Source organism: Postia placenta (genome assembly GCF_002117355.1).
Source record: "Postia placenta MAD-698-R-SB12 unplaced genomic scaffold POSPLAscaffold_15, whole genome shotgun sequence".
NCBI lineage: Eukaryota > Fungi > Basidiomycota > Agaricomycetes > Polyporales > Adustoporiaceae > Rhodonia > Rhodonia placenta.
In genome coordinates, this window is record NW_020169846.1 from 114,766 (window position 1) to 125,979 (window position 11,214).

The following is an 11,214-nucleotide window of genomic DNA, read 5'->3' on the forward strand; positions in this document are numbered from 1 at the left end:
AAGCGACGACCATACCTCCTCATAACTTTTCAGTGCCAGTCGTCAATCCCTCGTTGAAGCTCTGATCAGCTATGGCTACACATATCATTACGGACCTGCCCGTCGAGCTCCTCGTGATGATCTTCTTCTTTCTCGATGCTCGCGATCTGATCAACTGTAAACAAGTGAGTAGTGTCGAAACAGTGGATTAGTCTAAAACTGATCGTATACATGTTCTTCAGGTGTGCCAAATGTTCCTACAGCTTATACGCGACTCCACTGTGCTGCAATATTTCTATGAACTGGAGCTTGCGGGCATGGCCGATGAGCCCTTGTGCCCGCTTCCCTACGCGGAGAGACTGCGAAAACTACGGTCTCTGCAGCACATGCGCCGCACCGCAGAGCTTGTGCCAGGGACATCCTTTCCACAATGGACGGCGCTCGCGTGGACGACCGCGCCTGGTGGTCTTTTCGCCCAAGCAAATAAGGAAGGCGGGATTGACTTCATCCAGCTTCCATCCGCAGTTCTTGGCGTTTCAGAGCGTCGATGGTCTATCCACAGCGAGAGCCTGGAGATGGAAATGGAGACAATGTGTATGGATCCATCACAGGACGTTGTTGTCGTGACAGGGTGGGATCGGGTGCCCGACGGACCACAGTAGGCAATGTTTTGATCAGCCTTGTGCGTGTGTTTGACGAAGAGACAGGGGCCGATATCCGGCACTTCGTATCCTGTCATTTACAGATGGGCAACCCCATCGCCTTGCTGCTCGCAGTGAGATCAACCTGTCAGACGCAGGCAGATATGATGAGAAAGACGATGTCGAAGAAAACCGCAGGGAAGGACGGCAAACTCGTCTAGAAGGCGACTATGTAGCGCATCTTGGCTCTTGGAACCATGAACATGCGGTTCTGGTGTGGGATTGGAAGACGGGTGATTTGCTTTGGGAAAGTATCGTATGTCGTGCATGTATATGGAACTTACCTAACACCGTGATCACACAGCATCTACAAAAAGATCCAAAAGAACCAGAACATAAATACAATTCCTTTGACTTCATCGACAGTCGGCATCTACTTGCGACGGAGGAGAAAGGCATTGATATCTTCGTGCTAGACCGACCAAGCACATACACTGGGGTTCCAGCCTTCATTCGAGGTGCTCTCTGCCTGTGGGATTATCCTATGCGTGAAGGACAAGCATTCACTTGGAACCAGCTCATGTCAACGCACAAAGGCGGATGCTCGCAGAGGAATCCGGCTCATCCGTTCTACTCGTCCCCACAGCGTGGTCTCGTTGCCGTCGTTTGTTTGGGAGCGCCGGAAAACGACGGTACGGACATCTGGACGGAAGTGATTTTGGTGCCTACGTCCATGATCCGGGAGTGGGCTCAGCGCACACAGACCGGCGTACAAGACGATGACACCTTTCGTGTCGGAAGTATTGGGCTCGTTGATTGGGCACAATGGGCACCATACTACCCGAGAATGTTCCGCAACGGCAGGCCGTTCTCCGCAGAGGTACAGGGCATGCATGCGACATTCGCCAATGTCGAAGGGGAAGAACTTGTGCTGGATCATATCGACTACACCGCCGTCGGGGGTAAAGAAGTGGGATATGATTTCGACAGCAACCCTGACCGTGGGGATGAGTGGGATGCAGGGAATGAGCTGTGTGTCATCCCTGAGGACAGTGAAGGCGTCCATTCAGCATACGCCGAGGCTCAGCCGATAGTCGAGCACATCCCACAATATCTAGTCATCCTTCCAGATTATGCAATCTTGCAGGAGGTATGTGATGTCACTCATGCACTTTGAACGGTGCTCACATATAACGTTTAGTATCAGGATGATGATGGGGACCATCAGTGGCAGATTTTTCATATCGCCGCCTCTGATTCTGATGATTCGTGAACTGGATGGAGAGAGCGTATGCATCAGCAAAAGGACTACACAATTACATCCATGTCTTTGGATAGTGAAGTCGACAGGGATTGTGTCGTAACGGGCTGGCTTTATCGCTCCTTCGAGGCCTTCGATAATCATAGGATTCATCATATCGATTGGAATGCCTGTGTGTCAAGGAGATAGAAGCAAAGTGAGGGGAAGGTGCTCAGAAAGCTTCATTGAAGTAGATAGCAGCCGTGAAATGGTCTAGAAATGTGGAGATAGAGTAATGCGGATGATGTTCTCGCATTGCAATTCCCTATAATATCCACCATCCAGCATTATAGAGATCTGCTGACACTCAGGCACTATTGGTGTGCTGTAATGCGAATCTAGCGATTCGATGCTTAGAAAACGGGCCTTCAAGACGGCAGAACTCGATGTCAGCTCGATCCATTACTGCAGTACTGACGAACAGTCCAATGCCAGAGCGTAATTTGGCTGTTCGTGATAATAGGGTAAGCGTCAGTGGTGCATCATGTGGACTTCGGAATTGAGATGAACATAGATATACCAATACATGAGTCGGACTACTTATGTGGAGGCAATTAAGCCGACGCCGCTAGCAGCTAAAAATGGCTGAAGGACAGCGTGTTGTTAGCCTAGGGTAGACAGACGGGTTCGAGAGACATCGGTACTGGCAGAGGTCAGTTATGTGACCGTTCAGCACATACTAGCGCAGGGAATCCTAAAATACATGAAGGCCATGTGCGACGTTCATGTAACATGTTCGGGGGCGCATGAGTCGATTTGTTACTCACGTGATCGTGTTCTTTTCTCTTTTATTATTATTATTTTTTTCATTTCATTTTATAATTCCTCGGGTTTAGACTCCATACGGCGTAGGTACATGCAGAGTGAGATCGAGCCATAAGCGGCTCCTAATAGTGGGCTCCACGCCCGCGTTCGGACCGGCACGGTGAAGTGCAAATCACACGGTGTCGTCGCCCTACAGGTTTCGGGTCGACCAAGGACCAAGAGCCCCTCGCCAATGGCGCAGGGGGCCGTCCTCGCGCAGCGAACGCCGCGTCGGCGGTCCGACAACGAGGCAAATGAACAGAATGGGGGGCGGGCAGGTGGCGCTCCCTCCGACCGTTAGGCATCACGCCGTACGAGCGGCGTCCGGAGGGGGGGCAGCGGACAGCTGGGCATCACGAGCCAGAGCGCGATCCTCCCACAAGATGAGTAGATTCTCCGCGCGTGCTTCCACGTCGCACCACTCAGTGAAATCCGCGAAGTACGTGATCGTGTTCACGCGTCGTATCGTCAGCGCGTCTCCGATCCTGACTTGGACTCTGCGTCTACTCGTGAGCGATTGACACTCTGGCTCTCATATACCTGTTCGCACTCGTGGATTGAAGTACAAACACGAATCTGAGCACCGGTGACGATATTCCACCATACACGGTGGTCTGAGTCTTGGGGCTCGGATCGGTATGTACCATTACCTCATTCGCTTCCGAGCCCGCGATGGTTTTGGTATTCAGGCGGACTACACGCAATATCCGTGATGTCTGATCACTCGGCTCGGATGCGAGTTCAGGTGAAAGAGGAGTGTGATCTGCGCTCAATACGTCACGCGCGGGCACCTGTTGCTCTCACCCAGGTGAACCGCTCTTTTTGTCCTTTGGGGAACGTGGAAATGTGCTCAAGGGAGAAGATCCGGGGCTCGGGAACAAAGGTGGTAGGCAGTCTGAGAACGGGTGTGAGGTGTGATAATTCAAGCAAGACCAACGTGAATGTTCCTAGGAAGAGTGCTGTAATGGAGGATGTGGGTCTGTATGCTGTCCACATGACGAGCCTTAAGCTTGGCTGATGACTCTCTGGTGATCACAACTCAATCACGAATTTCACCAAGCATCGTACCCCGCAACATTTATCTCGATTGAGTCGAGATGCGGCGCGTGCAGATGCATCGACCCCGAGTTTGCTGCGGATGGCGTCAATTGCGTCGTGTAAGGTGTGAGGTACCTCGCCGGTGACGATTCATTAATTATCTGTGTCTCGCCCCCTGTCATCGAGTTATCCTAGCAGTAGAGTGAATTGTGTCCAGCATGTACCGCACACCCAGATCATCTGCGTGACTCCCACTCCGTGTTCAGAGTGCCGTGCGGCATCCACTGCGAAGCTCTGGGCGTGGAACGTCCGATGTGGGCTTCTGCGGCTCTCTCGCGGGGTCAGGACTGGCCAGAGGCTCTTCCCATGATTGAACTGCGGCAGCTATCGTCTCGGACACTCATCCCCGCACGCCCATTTCTTGCGCGCGTGCGCACTCCCCGCCTCCCCGACGCCCCCGCGCTCCTTGCGCCGGCTGCGGGGGCGCCTGCGCCTACCGGTGTCTCAGTGTGTGCAGCGCTGCCGGCAACCATGCCACAGCGTGGGATGGCATGTCCCCGGCGTCGAGTCGATCGATCAGGCAAAACGCACTAGTGCTAGTGCGCACAAGCCGGCGGCTGCGTCCGATGGTCGCGCGCACAAACGTTCCGCCCGATCGGGAGGGCAGGCAAATCCGAGTCCGATTAGCTCACTCTGTGTATCCAATGCAATGCCGCTGAGTACATACATACAGAACACCGGACGCAGTACAGTACATGTGTGCAGCGTAACACCGACAACACGTTGCGAGGCGATGGACAGCACGGTGCGAATTACTAGTAGCGGGAGAATAGGTATCGTACGGTGCGAGATGCGAGATGCGTGTGGCGTCGGGAATATAGGTGCAATGCGGTGCGAAACAAAGAGCGGGCGCGCGCCGGTCGCGGCGGCGCTCAGGACTCGTGCGTCCGACGTGGGAATAGCATGGGGGGTGGCGCCATGGCGCACCAGCACAGGCGCTGGCAGGACCAGTGCAGCAGTCCGCAAGGACGGTGTGATAGTAATACAAATGTGAGACGACGGTGGACGCCACAGGTCCGCAAAGTATCGGCTCCGGCGGGGAGACACGGCTACACCCGCTGCCGGCCCTTCCGCCGCACAAAGAGCGTCCGCGACACGGTCATGCACAGCAGCCCGACGAGGGCACACAGCTTTGGGGGGGGGCGAGGGTCAGGCCTGCCGTTCTGCAGAATCATAGGAGGAGCACTCACGCCTGTAAACAGGATCGCGCGCCACCACTTGAGCGGCGCCGACCCCCCGAGCAGCGCGCCCGCTATGGGGTTGCCGACCAGCTGTGCGGCCGCGACGACCGTGTACGCGCAGCCCATCTTCACGCTGCACCGCACGCACCCGCGTCAGCGCGCCGCATGCAGACAAAGACAAAGACGCGCACGCACCCCAGTTCGCCGAAATTCCGACACAGCGAGACGAGCAGCGAGGGGATGAGCGAGATGTCTGCGTCACGGTCACATTCAGCACCAGCACGCGTGAGAGGGGGGCGGGGCGGACGTACACGCGCCGGACGCAAAGCCGAAGAGCACCGCGACGAGCACGACGCCCGCCGGGTTCGTCGCGCCGAAGACCGCAAAGATGAGCGCCGCGCACATCCCGATCGCCGGCAGCAGCATGTTGTACACGCCGAGGCGGTCTGCGAGGAACGTCGGCAGCAGGCGGCCCACGATGCTCCCCGCGTTCAGCATGGCCAGCTGCGGAGCCGCGCGATGAGGTCAGCAAAACCCGCGCAACACGCACACAAGGCAGGAGCAGGAGGACGCCAGCGCGGGCCCGCACGCAGGCGGGGCCCCGCACGGAGCAGCACTCACACAGTACGTCGTGATCCGCACGTCCACACCGTGGTCCGCCGCGAACAGCTGCAGATAGAACACTAGTGTGCCCGCGGCCGAGTCAGCACCAGACGCCCGCGCATCCACAAGCACACATACTCACACGGCACGTACGCGCCCAGGTTCGTGAAGAATGCCCTGCCGGCCCGCATGGTCAGCACATACATGTATACACACCCCGTGCCCCCCGCGGGGCCGCGAAGGGCGCGGGGTCATTTGGCACTCACCCCATGATCGACCACAGGTACGCGCCGTCCCACACGACGTCGCGCATCTCCGTCCAGCGCAGACGCGCGTGCGCCCCGTCCGTCTTCGCGGGCGGCCGGCGCGTGCGCATCAGGCAGTTTCCGACGAGCAGCGCCGCGCCGACGACGGCGCCGCTCGCACGCACGGCGTTGCCGAAGCCGACGCGGGTGTCGCTGAGCAGGTGGTTGAGCATGATCGGGAACACGATTCCGCCTGCGGACGCGCCGCTGACGACGATGCCGGTTGCGAGGGCGCGGCGGCGGCGGAAGTGGTGCGCGACGATGCTGAGCGAGGGGAGGAAGGTCATGCCGAGGCCAACGCCCATGCCGACAGCCTGTGCGAGGAAGACCTGGGGGGCGTGGGGCGTGAGGTTCAACGGGACGAAGGGCCGAGGAGGGGACGAGGCGCACCTGGTAATATTGTTCGGGCTTGGCCAGCGACAGCAGAAAGATACAGAGCACGTAGAGGAGCGAGCCGATGATCTCAAGGTGGTGGCTGAGATGCGTGAGATACGCGAAATGATAATAATGGATCAGATGAGCGTGCTTACAAAAGACCCGCGTCGAACGCCCGCCCGACAAAGACACCAGGGGCGTACATGAGGCAGAGCTGGAGACTGCCTATCCAACTGTTGGGTCGCGCGATGAGCGGCGCGTGGGAGCAGACGCGCGAGACGCTACTGTACCTGACGTTGGAGGCTGTCTGCTGGGTCAGGAAATGCGTGGTATAGTAGTCTAACGGAGCTATCAGCAGTCATACGAGAGTACGAGAACTGTCTGCGCACCTTGATACACGCCGAACGCGCCGATGTAGCTGTTTAATGGGTGTGAGCACTCGATACACGAGACATCAGACACGACTTGATGAGGTTGCGAAACGAGCCGCAGGACGACCGTCGCAGACGCCGCCGTTGCACTCGTGGTCTACCCGCACTCGGCACTCGCCCCCACTTTGGCACGAGCGTGCCGCTGAGTAGGGATGAGGGCCGACATTTGTCGGGTACAGTGCATACGGATTTCGAAAGGGCTTGAAACAAAAATATCATGGCTGTTGACTCTCTACGTTGGTCTGTGGGTCGTTTATGTTGTTTGCTGGGGCGCGCCGACCCAGGGACCAAGTCTCTGTGTGATGTCGCATGCGCAAGGCGTATCATCACCATGGCCATCGTCGTCAGAGATACCGAGGAAAAGCAGTAGTACGCTTGCGCCACACCGACACACAACCCCTCACGCATGCAAGACTGTGACTGCTTGCCACTCACCCGAAGGTCGCAAACTGCACAAACCATCTGGAGCAAAGGTCAGATTGTGATGTTGGATTGGACTAACGCGAGGGACTGACGCGCCAGCGATGGTCAACCACGCCACCACGCCGCCATCTGGGGGCTCGGACCAGTCCTGTGACTGGGCTTTCTCTGCATGAGCTGAATCGGGGAGGTTGTGGTCGAGTTCCTTGGAGGGGGTGAAGCTGGAGTCGGACGTCGCGAGAGACATGCCCGAATCGGCAGCGGGGGAGGGAGAGGAGTAAAGGGAAAGACGGACGGTGGGAGCGCAAGGCTCTGGGCGGGGGCGAGAAGACATCATTGGAGGGCAGCAGCGAACATCGCGGCTGAATATCAATGATGTTACATGGGCGTCTCCCGAGCACTCGACCCGAGCAAGTGAATCCGCCGCACGTCGTCGTCTTCTACCGTGACAGCGACGGCCCACAGATGCCCGCCACCGTCCCCGCCGTCCTCGCTTCACCTCCCGTCGCGCGGGAGCACGTCCGCAGAGTCGCCCACCGTGCGAGCCCGCATATTCGTCGGCTGCGCACATCGCCATGCCGCTGCATTTCACCCTCGGCCATGATGCATGAGAAACGGGTACACACACACACGCCGTCGCCTTTTTCAGGCAGGAAAGACCTCGCGTGCGGGGAATCCCAACGGACGCATCCCGGCCAGCCGGCCGCTCATCGGTGATCCTTCGCGGCATCCTATTCTGCAGGCGCCGGTGTTACCTCTCCGGCATTTATCTCGGGCTCTTCGCTCGATCAGATCCGGCTGCCAGCCGGCCTGCTATGGATCCTTCGTTTCGGTTCATCTGTCCCTCTAGCCTTGTATATCCATCCATGTTGACCCCACCAGCGGCGGTGTCATGCGAGTGGCGCCGTTTCAACGCGGTTATACCTTCCATCTGTCCTTGTGGCGCGCGAATCCAGGGCTCACCATATGCAGCCGCCCTGCCGCAAACGCTTCATCGTGATCCCATGTTCCTTTGTCTGCCCCATACCGCATCAGATACATAGCTCCCCAATTACTTTAATTTTAGACAGCTTCGTCGTCAACGAAGCCTTCACGTCAGTTATTCTACAGCCACAGCTTGGTAATATACACAAACGCGTCGTGGACTCCGTCCCAAACCCAAACGAGATTCCTGCGCCGGCTACGCCACTTCCCCCCGCACACTCGCCGCCAGCGGGTGCGACGTCCCCACAGGCGACGCTCTCCTCGTCTTCCGCCCCGGCACCAGACTGGGCCCCGGACTCCCCTGCCTCGACCCTGCCGGCGACGCCCTCGCGCTCCCCACCTTTCCGCCCACCAATTTCGACACGCCCCCCGCAGCCGCCACCTGCTGCACCGGTGCCGGTGCCGGTGCTTGCGCCCACGGGAGCCGCAGCCGCACGGCCAGCCAGCCAGTCCACGTCGCCGCATGCGCCGCCCGCTCGCGCTCCTCCCGCCGCCGCTCGAACGCGCCGCGGTAGCGCTCGTACGCCTCGCGGAACGCGCGCTCGACGCGCGACGAGAAGATGAGCTCCCCGCGCGGATTCGACGCCGGCGGGATCGGCGGGATCGGCACAGACGAGTTGCGCTTCCTCGTGCGCTCTGGGGACAGCGCGCGCCCGGATGCGGGCGGCGGGGGGGCGGAGGGCGTGCGCGGGAACAGCAGTGCGAGCGGATTGAAGGGCAGCTTGGTGCGGAGCGGCGGTTGGCGGACATTGAGGTACATGTTGAAGCTCCGCAGAGCACGATTCGCGTGCGGGACGTACCTGCAATCGGTTCCGTGCATTTTAGTACTTGATCGCATGTAGAAGGATGTCAAAATGAAGGCCGGACATTGCAGGTCGCCGGGCTTTCGCCATCCACATATATCTGGGCAACAGTCATGCAGCACTTTGCCAAGCTCATGCCTCATGCTGTCATGGGCGTGTTGCTCCCAACGTGCATCAGCCAGTGTGACGAGCAGTATGCGTACCCTGCGCCAAGCACAGCTCCCTGACCTCCGAGCCTCACCGCCAGCAGGTCTGGACCACACGCGACACGCGCGCCCACACGAAGCTCAGAAAACGAACGCAGCAAAGCCACATAACGCCCGAGTCCGGCGCCCAAAGAAGGCCACGGCGAAGCAAGGCACCCACCGATTCGCGTAGCCGATCTTCTCCGTGTACATGCCCGTCGCGAAGAACAGCACGAGCGTCGTGACGGAGACAAAGAGCAGCCCCGACGCGATGTACGGATGCACGCGCACGGGCGCCCCGGGCGGGCACCGCGCGGGCGCGAGCGTGCGCAGGGCGAGCGCCAGGGGCACCGCGAGGAAGTCGGTCTGGAGGAGCACCTCGCAGAGTAGGAAGGCGATTATCGCGAGGAGCTGGGCAAGAAACACTACGAGGGGAAGGGTGTCGGTCGTCGCGGGAGGAAGGTGGCGGAATGGACGGAGGCGGGGGCGGGGGTGGACATTGGGTAGGTGGAGGTGAGTTACGGCTCAGATACAGGATCCGGAAGGGGCGAGCAGGACGCACGTTCGTAGCGGTGCTTGCGGCGGGTGAGCGACGCTGCGTTCGTCTTGAGACGCTCCTCAAAGAGCAGCAGGTCGCGGTATGTCGCGGCGTCGGCGGCGGGGCAGAAGGAGTTCTGCCGCGCCTTCGAGGACGTGCGTGGGGGCATCCTACAGAGTAATCCTGGGAGCGCGGTCGTGCAGGCGAGGAGTATGAGACACCACATAGAAAGTCAGACAACTGGTGCTTACAATGTCGTGGTCCCGCACGAATACAAGTGAGAAGTCCGAGTGTAGCTTCGATACTCTCTCGGGCGCGGGCTTCAAATAATCAAGCCTCAAGCTCAAGCCTTAAGGGAGTTTCCAGACTTCCACAGTGAAGTGGAAATGGTCATTCGCTCTGGATCTGCAGAGCAGGATCACTATTATTGGTACCAGCGGCGGTGAGAGCAAGGGAGAACTGCGAACATCCGGCAAGCGCCGTCTCGAGAACGCCTCCAACACGTGATATATGCCGTTGTTCGCTGGGAGCTCATACGCGTTTTCTACGTCAACTACTTAGTAATGAGCATACATACTGTAAATGCTATGCGCTATTCTCATACCCGCGTGAGGTTGGAAGTCAACAGGACATTATAATTCCAGCAACAGAACAACTAGGGACTACGCCAACGACGCAGTGAAGATGATTCCGTATAAGACAACGTGGGATGAAAATGAGTATGGCAGTGGGATAGTGATGAAAATGAAGGGGGAGATCCATATGATGATAGTAGTTCCAGTCCGGCGAGCAGCGTCGCCCAATATCAAAGCCCCGGCTTCCCAGCCTCATGGCAACGGTATCGCATCCTCGCATTCCTATGCTCTCATTCCCTCCATGCCACTCTCGTTCCTCCTCCAACCAGCATAATGTCGCTCCTCACTCAAATCCTCTGCACCGTCTCCCTCCGCCCCCCGCCGCCACCACCACCAATCAACACGGTCATCCACCCGAACATCGCCATCAGGAACCGCACCAGCCACGCCGGATCTGCACCAAGCCCGAGCCCAGGCCGCAATTGCAGCGCAAACGCAATGTCCAGCTCGGGCACAGGCGCACGGTATGCCCGCTGCCTCCCCGGCACCTCCGCCATCTCCACGGCCCCGGAGGGGGGCAGACTGTCCGCGGTGAGGGCTTCGGGGTATAGCGCCCCAGGGATCGTCGGCATCGAGGTGCTCAGGCCTAGCGCGGGCGCGTCTGCCGCACGCAAAGACCAGGCTGGTCTTGACACGGGCGAAGCGGGGCGCTCGCGCATCTGCACGGGTCGCATGAGTGGCGAGGATGCCAGACTGCGCGGTGGCGGGGCTTCTGGCGTGGACCATGGGGTAGGCGATGCAGGTAACGGCATGAGTTCTGGATCGGGGTGTTCAGTGACAATGGTAGGCAGCGGGTGCCTCTCCTCTGCAGGAGCACCAAGCAAGAGCGAGTCCTCGGCATCAGCAAACTTCTCGTCGTAATCTTCAGCCTCAGAATCTGTGTCCGAGGCGTAATGCAGCGGAGCGAGTCTTCCAAGCCCACCGGGCATTGG

General features: G+C 58.8%; 4 protein-coding genes across 4 annotated transcripts; 1 reads left to right on the forward strand and 3 right to left on the reverse strand.

The window, feature by feature from the left end:
* Window positions 1-71: 71 nt before the first annotated feature.
* POSPLADRAFT_1153780 (hypothetical protein) lies at window positions 72-1,893 on the forward strand (the record flags this gene model as incomplete). Its single annotated transcript, XM_024486775.1, has 5 exons — window positions 72-164; window positions 222-637; window positions 756-936; window positions 985-1,770; window positions 1,822-1,893. 5 exons carry the CDS (start codon window positions 72-74, stop codon window positions 1,891-1,893), a joined length of 1,548 nt encoding a protein of 515 aa, XP_024334932.1.
* Window positions 1,894-4,871: 2,978 nt separating this feature from the next.
* On the reverse strand, window positions 4,872-7,739 carry POSPLADRAFT_1153738 (hypothetical protein; the record flags this gene model as incomplete). Its single annotated transcript, XM_024486770.1, has 12 exons — window positions 4,872-5,136; window positions 5,199-5,256; window positions 5,315-5,507; window positions 5,625-5,686; window positions 5,749-5,783; window positions 5,873-6,240; window positions 6,302-6,386; window positions 6,442-6,625; window positions 6,676-6,704; window positions 7,153-7,179; window positions 7,233-7,449; window positions 7,637-7,739. 12 exons carry the CDS (start codon window positions 7,737-7,739, stop codon window positions 4,872-4,874), a joined length of 1,626 nt encoding a protein of 541 aa, XP_024334933.1.
* A 578-nt stretch (window positions 7,740-8,317) lies between these two features.
* Window positions 8,318-9,873, reverse strand: POSPLADRAFT_1153811 (hypothetical protein; the record flags this gene model as incomplete). The annotated part of the gene is made up of 3 exons (XM_024486779.1): window positions 8,318-8,921; window positions 9,291-9,534; window positions 9,672-9,873. 3 exons carry the CDS (start codon window positions 9,871-9,873, stop codon window positions 8,318-8,320), a joined length of 1,050 nt encoding a protein of 349 aa, XP_024334934.1.
* A 738-nt stretch (window positions 9,874-10,611) lies between these two features.
* On the reverse strand, window positions 10,612-10,941 carry POSPLADRAFT_1091506 (hypothetical protein; the record flags this gene model as incomplete). Its single annotated transcript, XM_024483091.1, has 1 exon — window positions 10,612-10,941. A coding segment is annotated over one exon (330 nt), but the record flags the coding sequence as incomplete, so codon positions are not given.
* Between the last annotated feature and the right edge of the window lie 273 nt (window positions 10,942-11,214).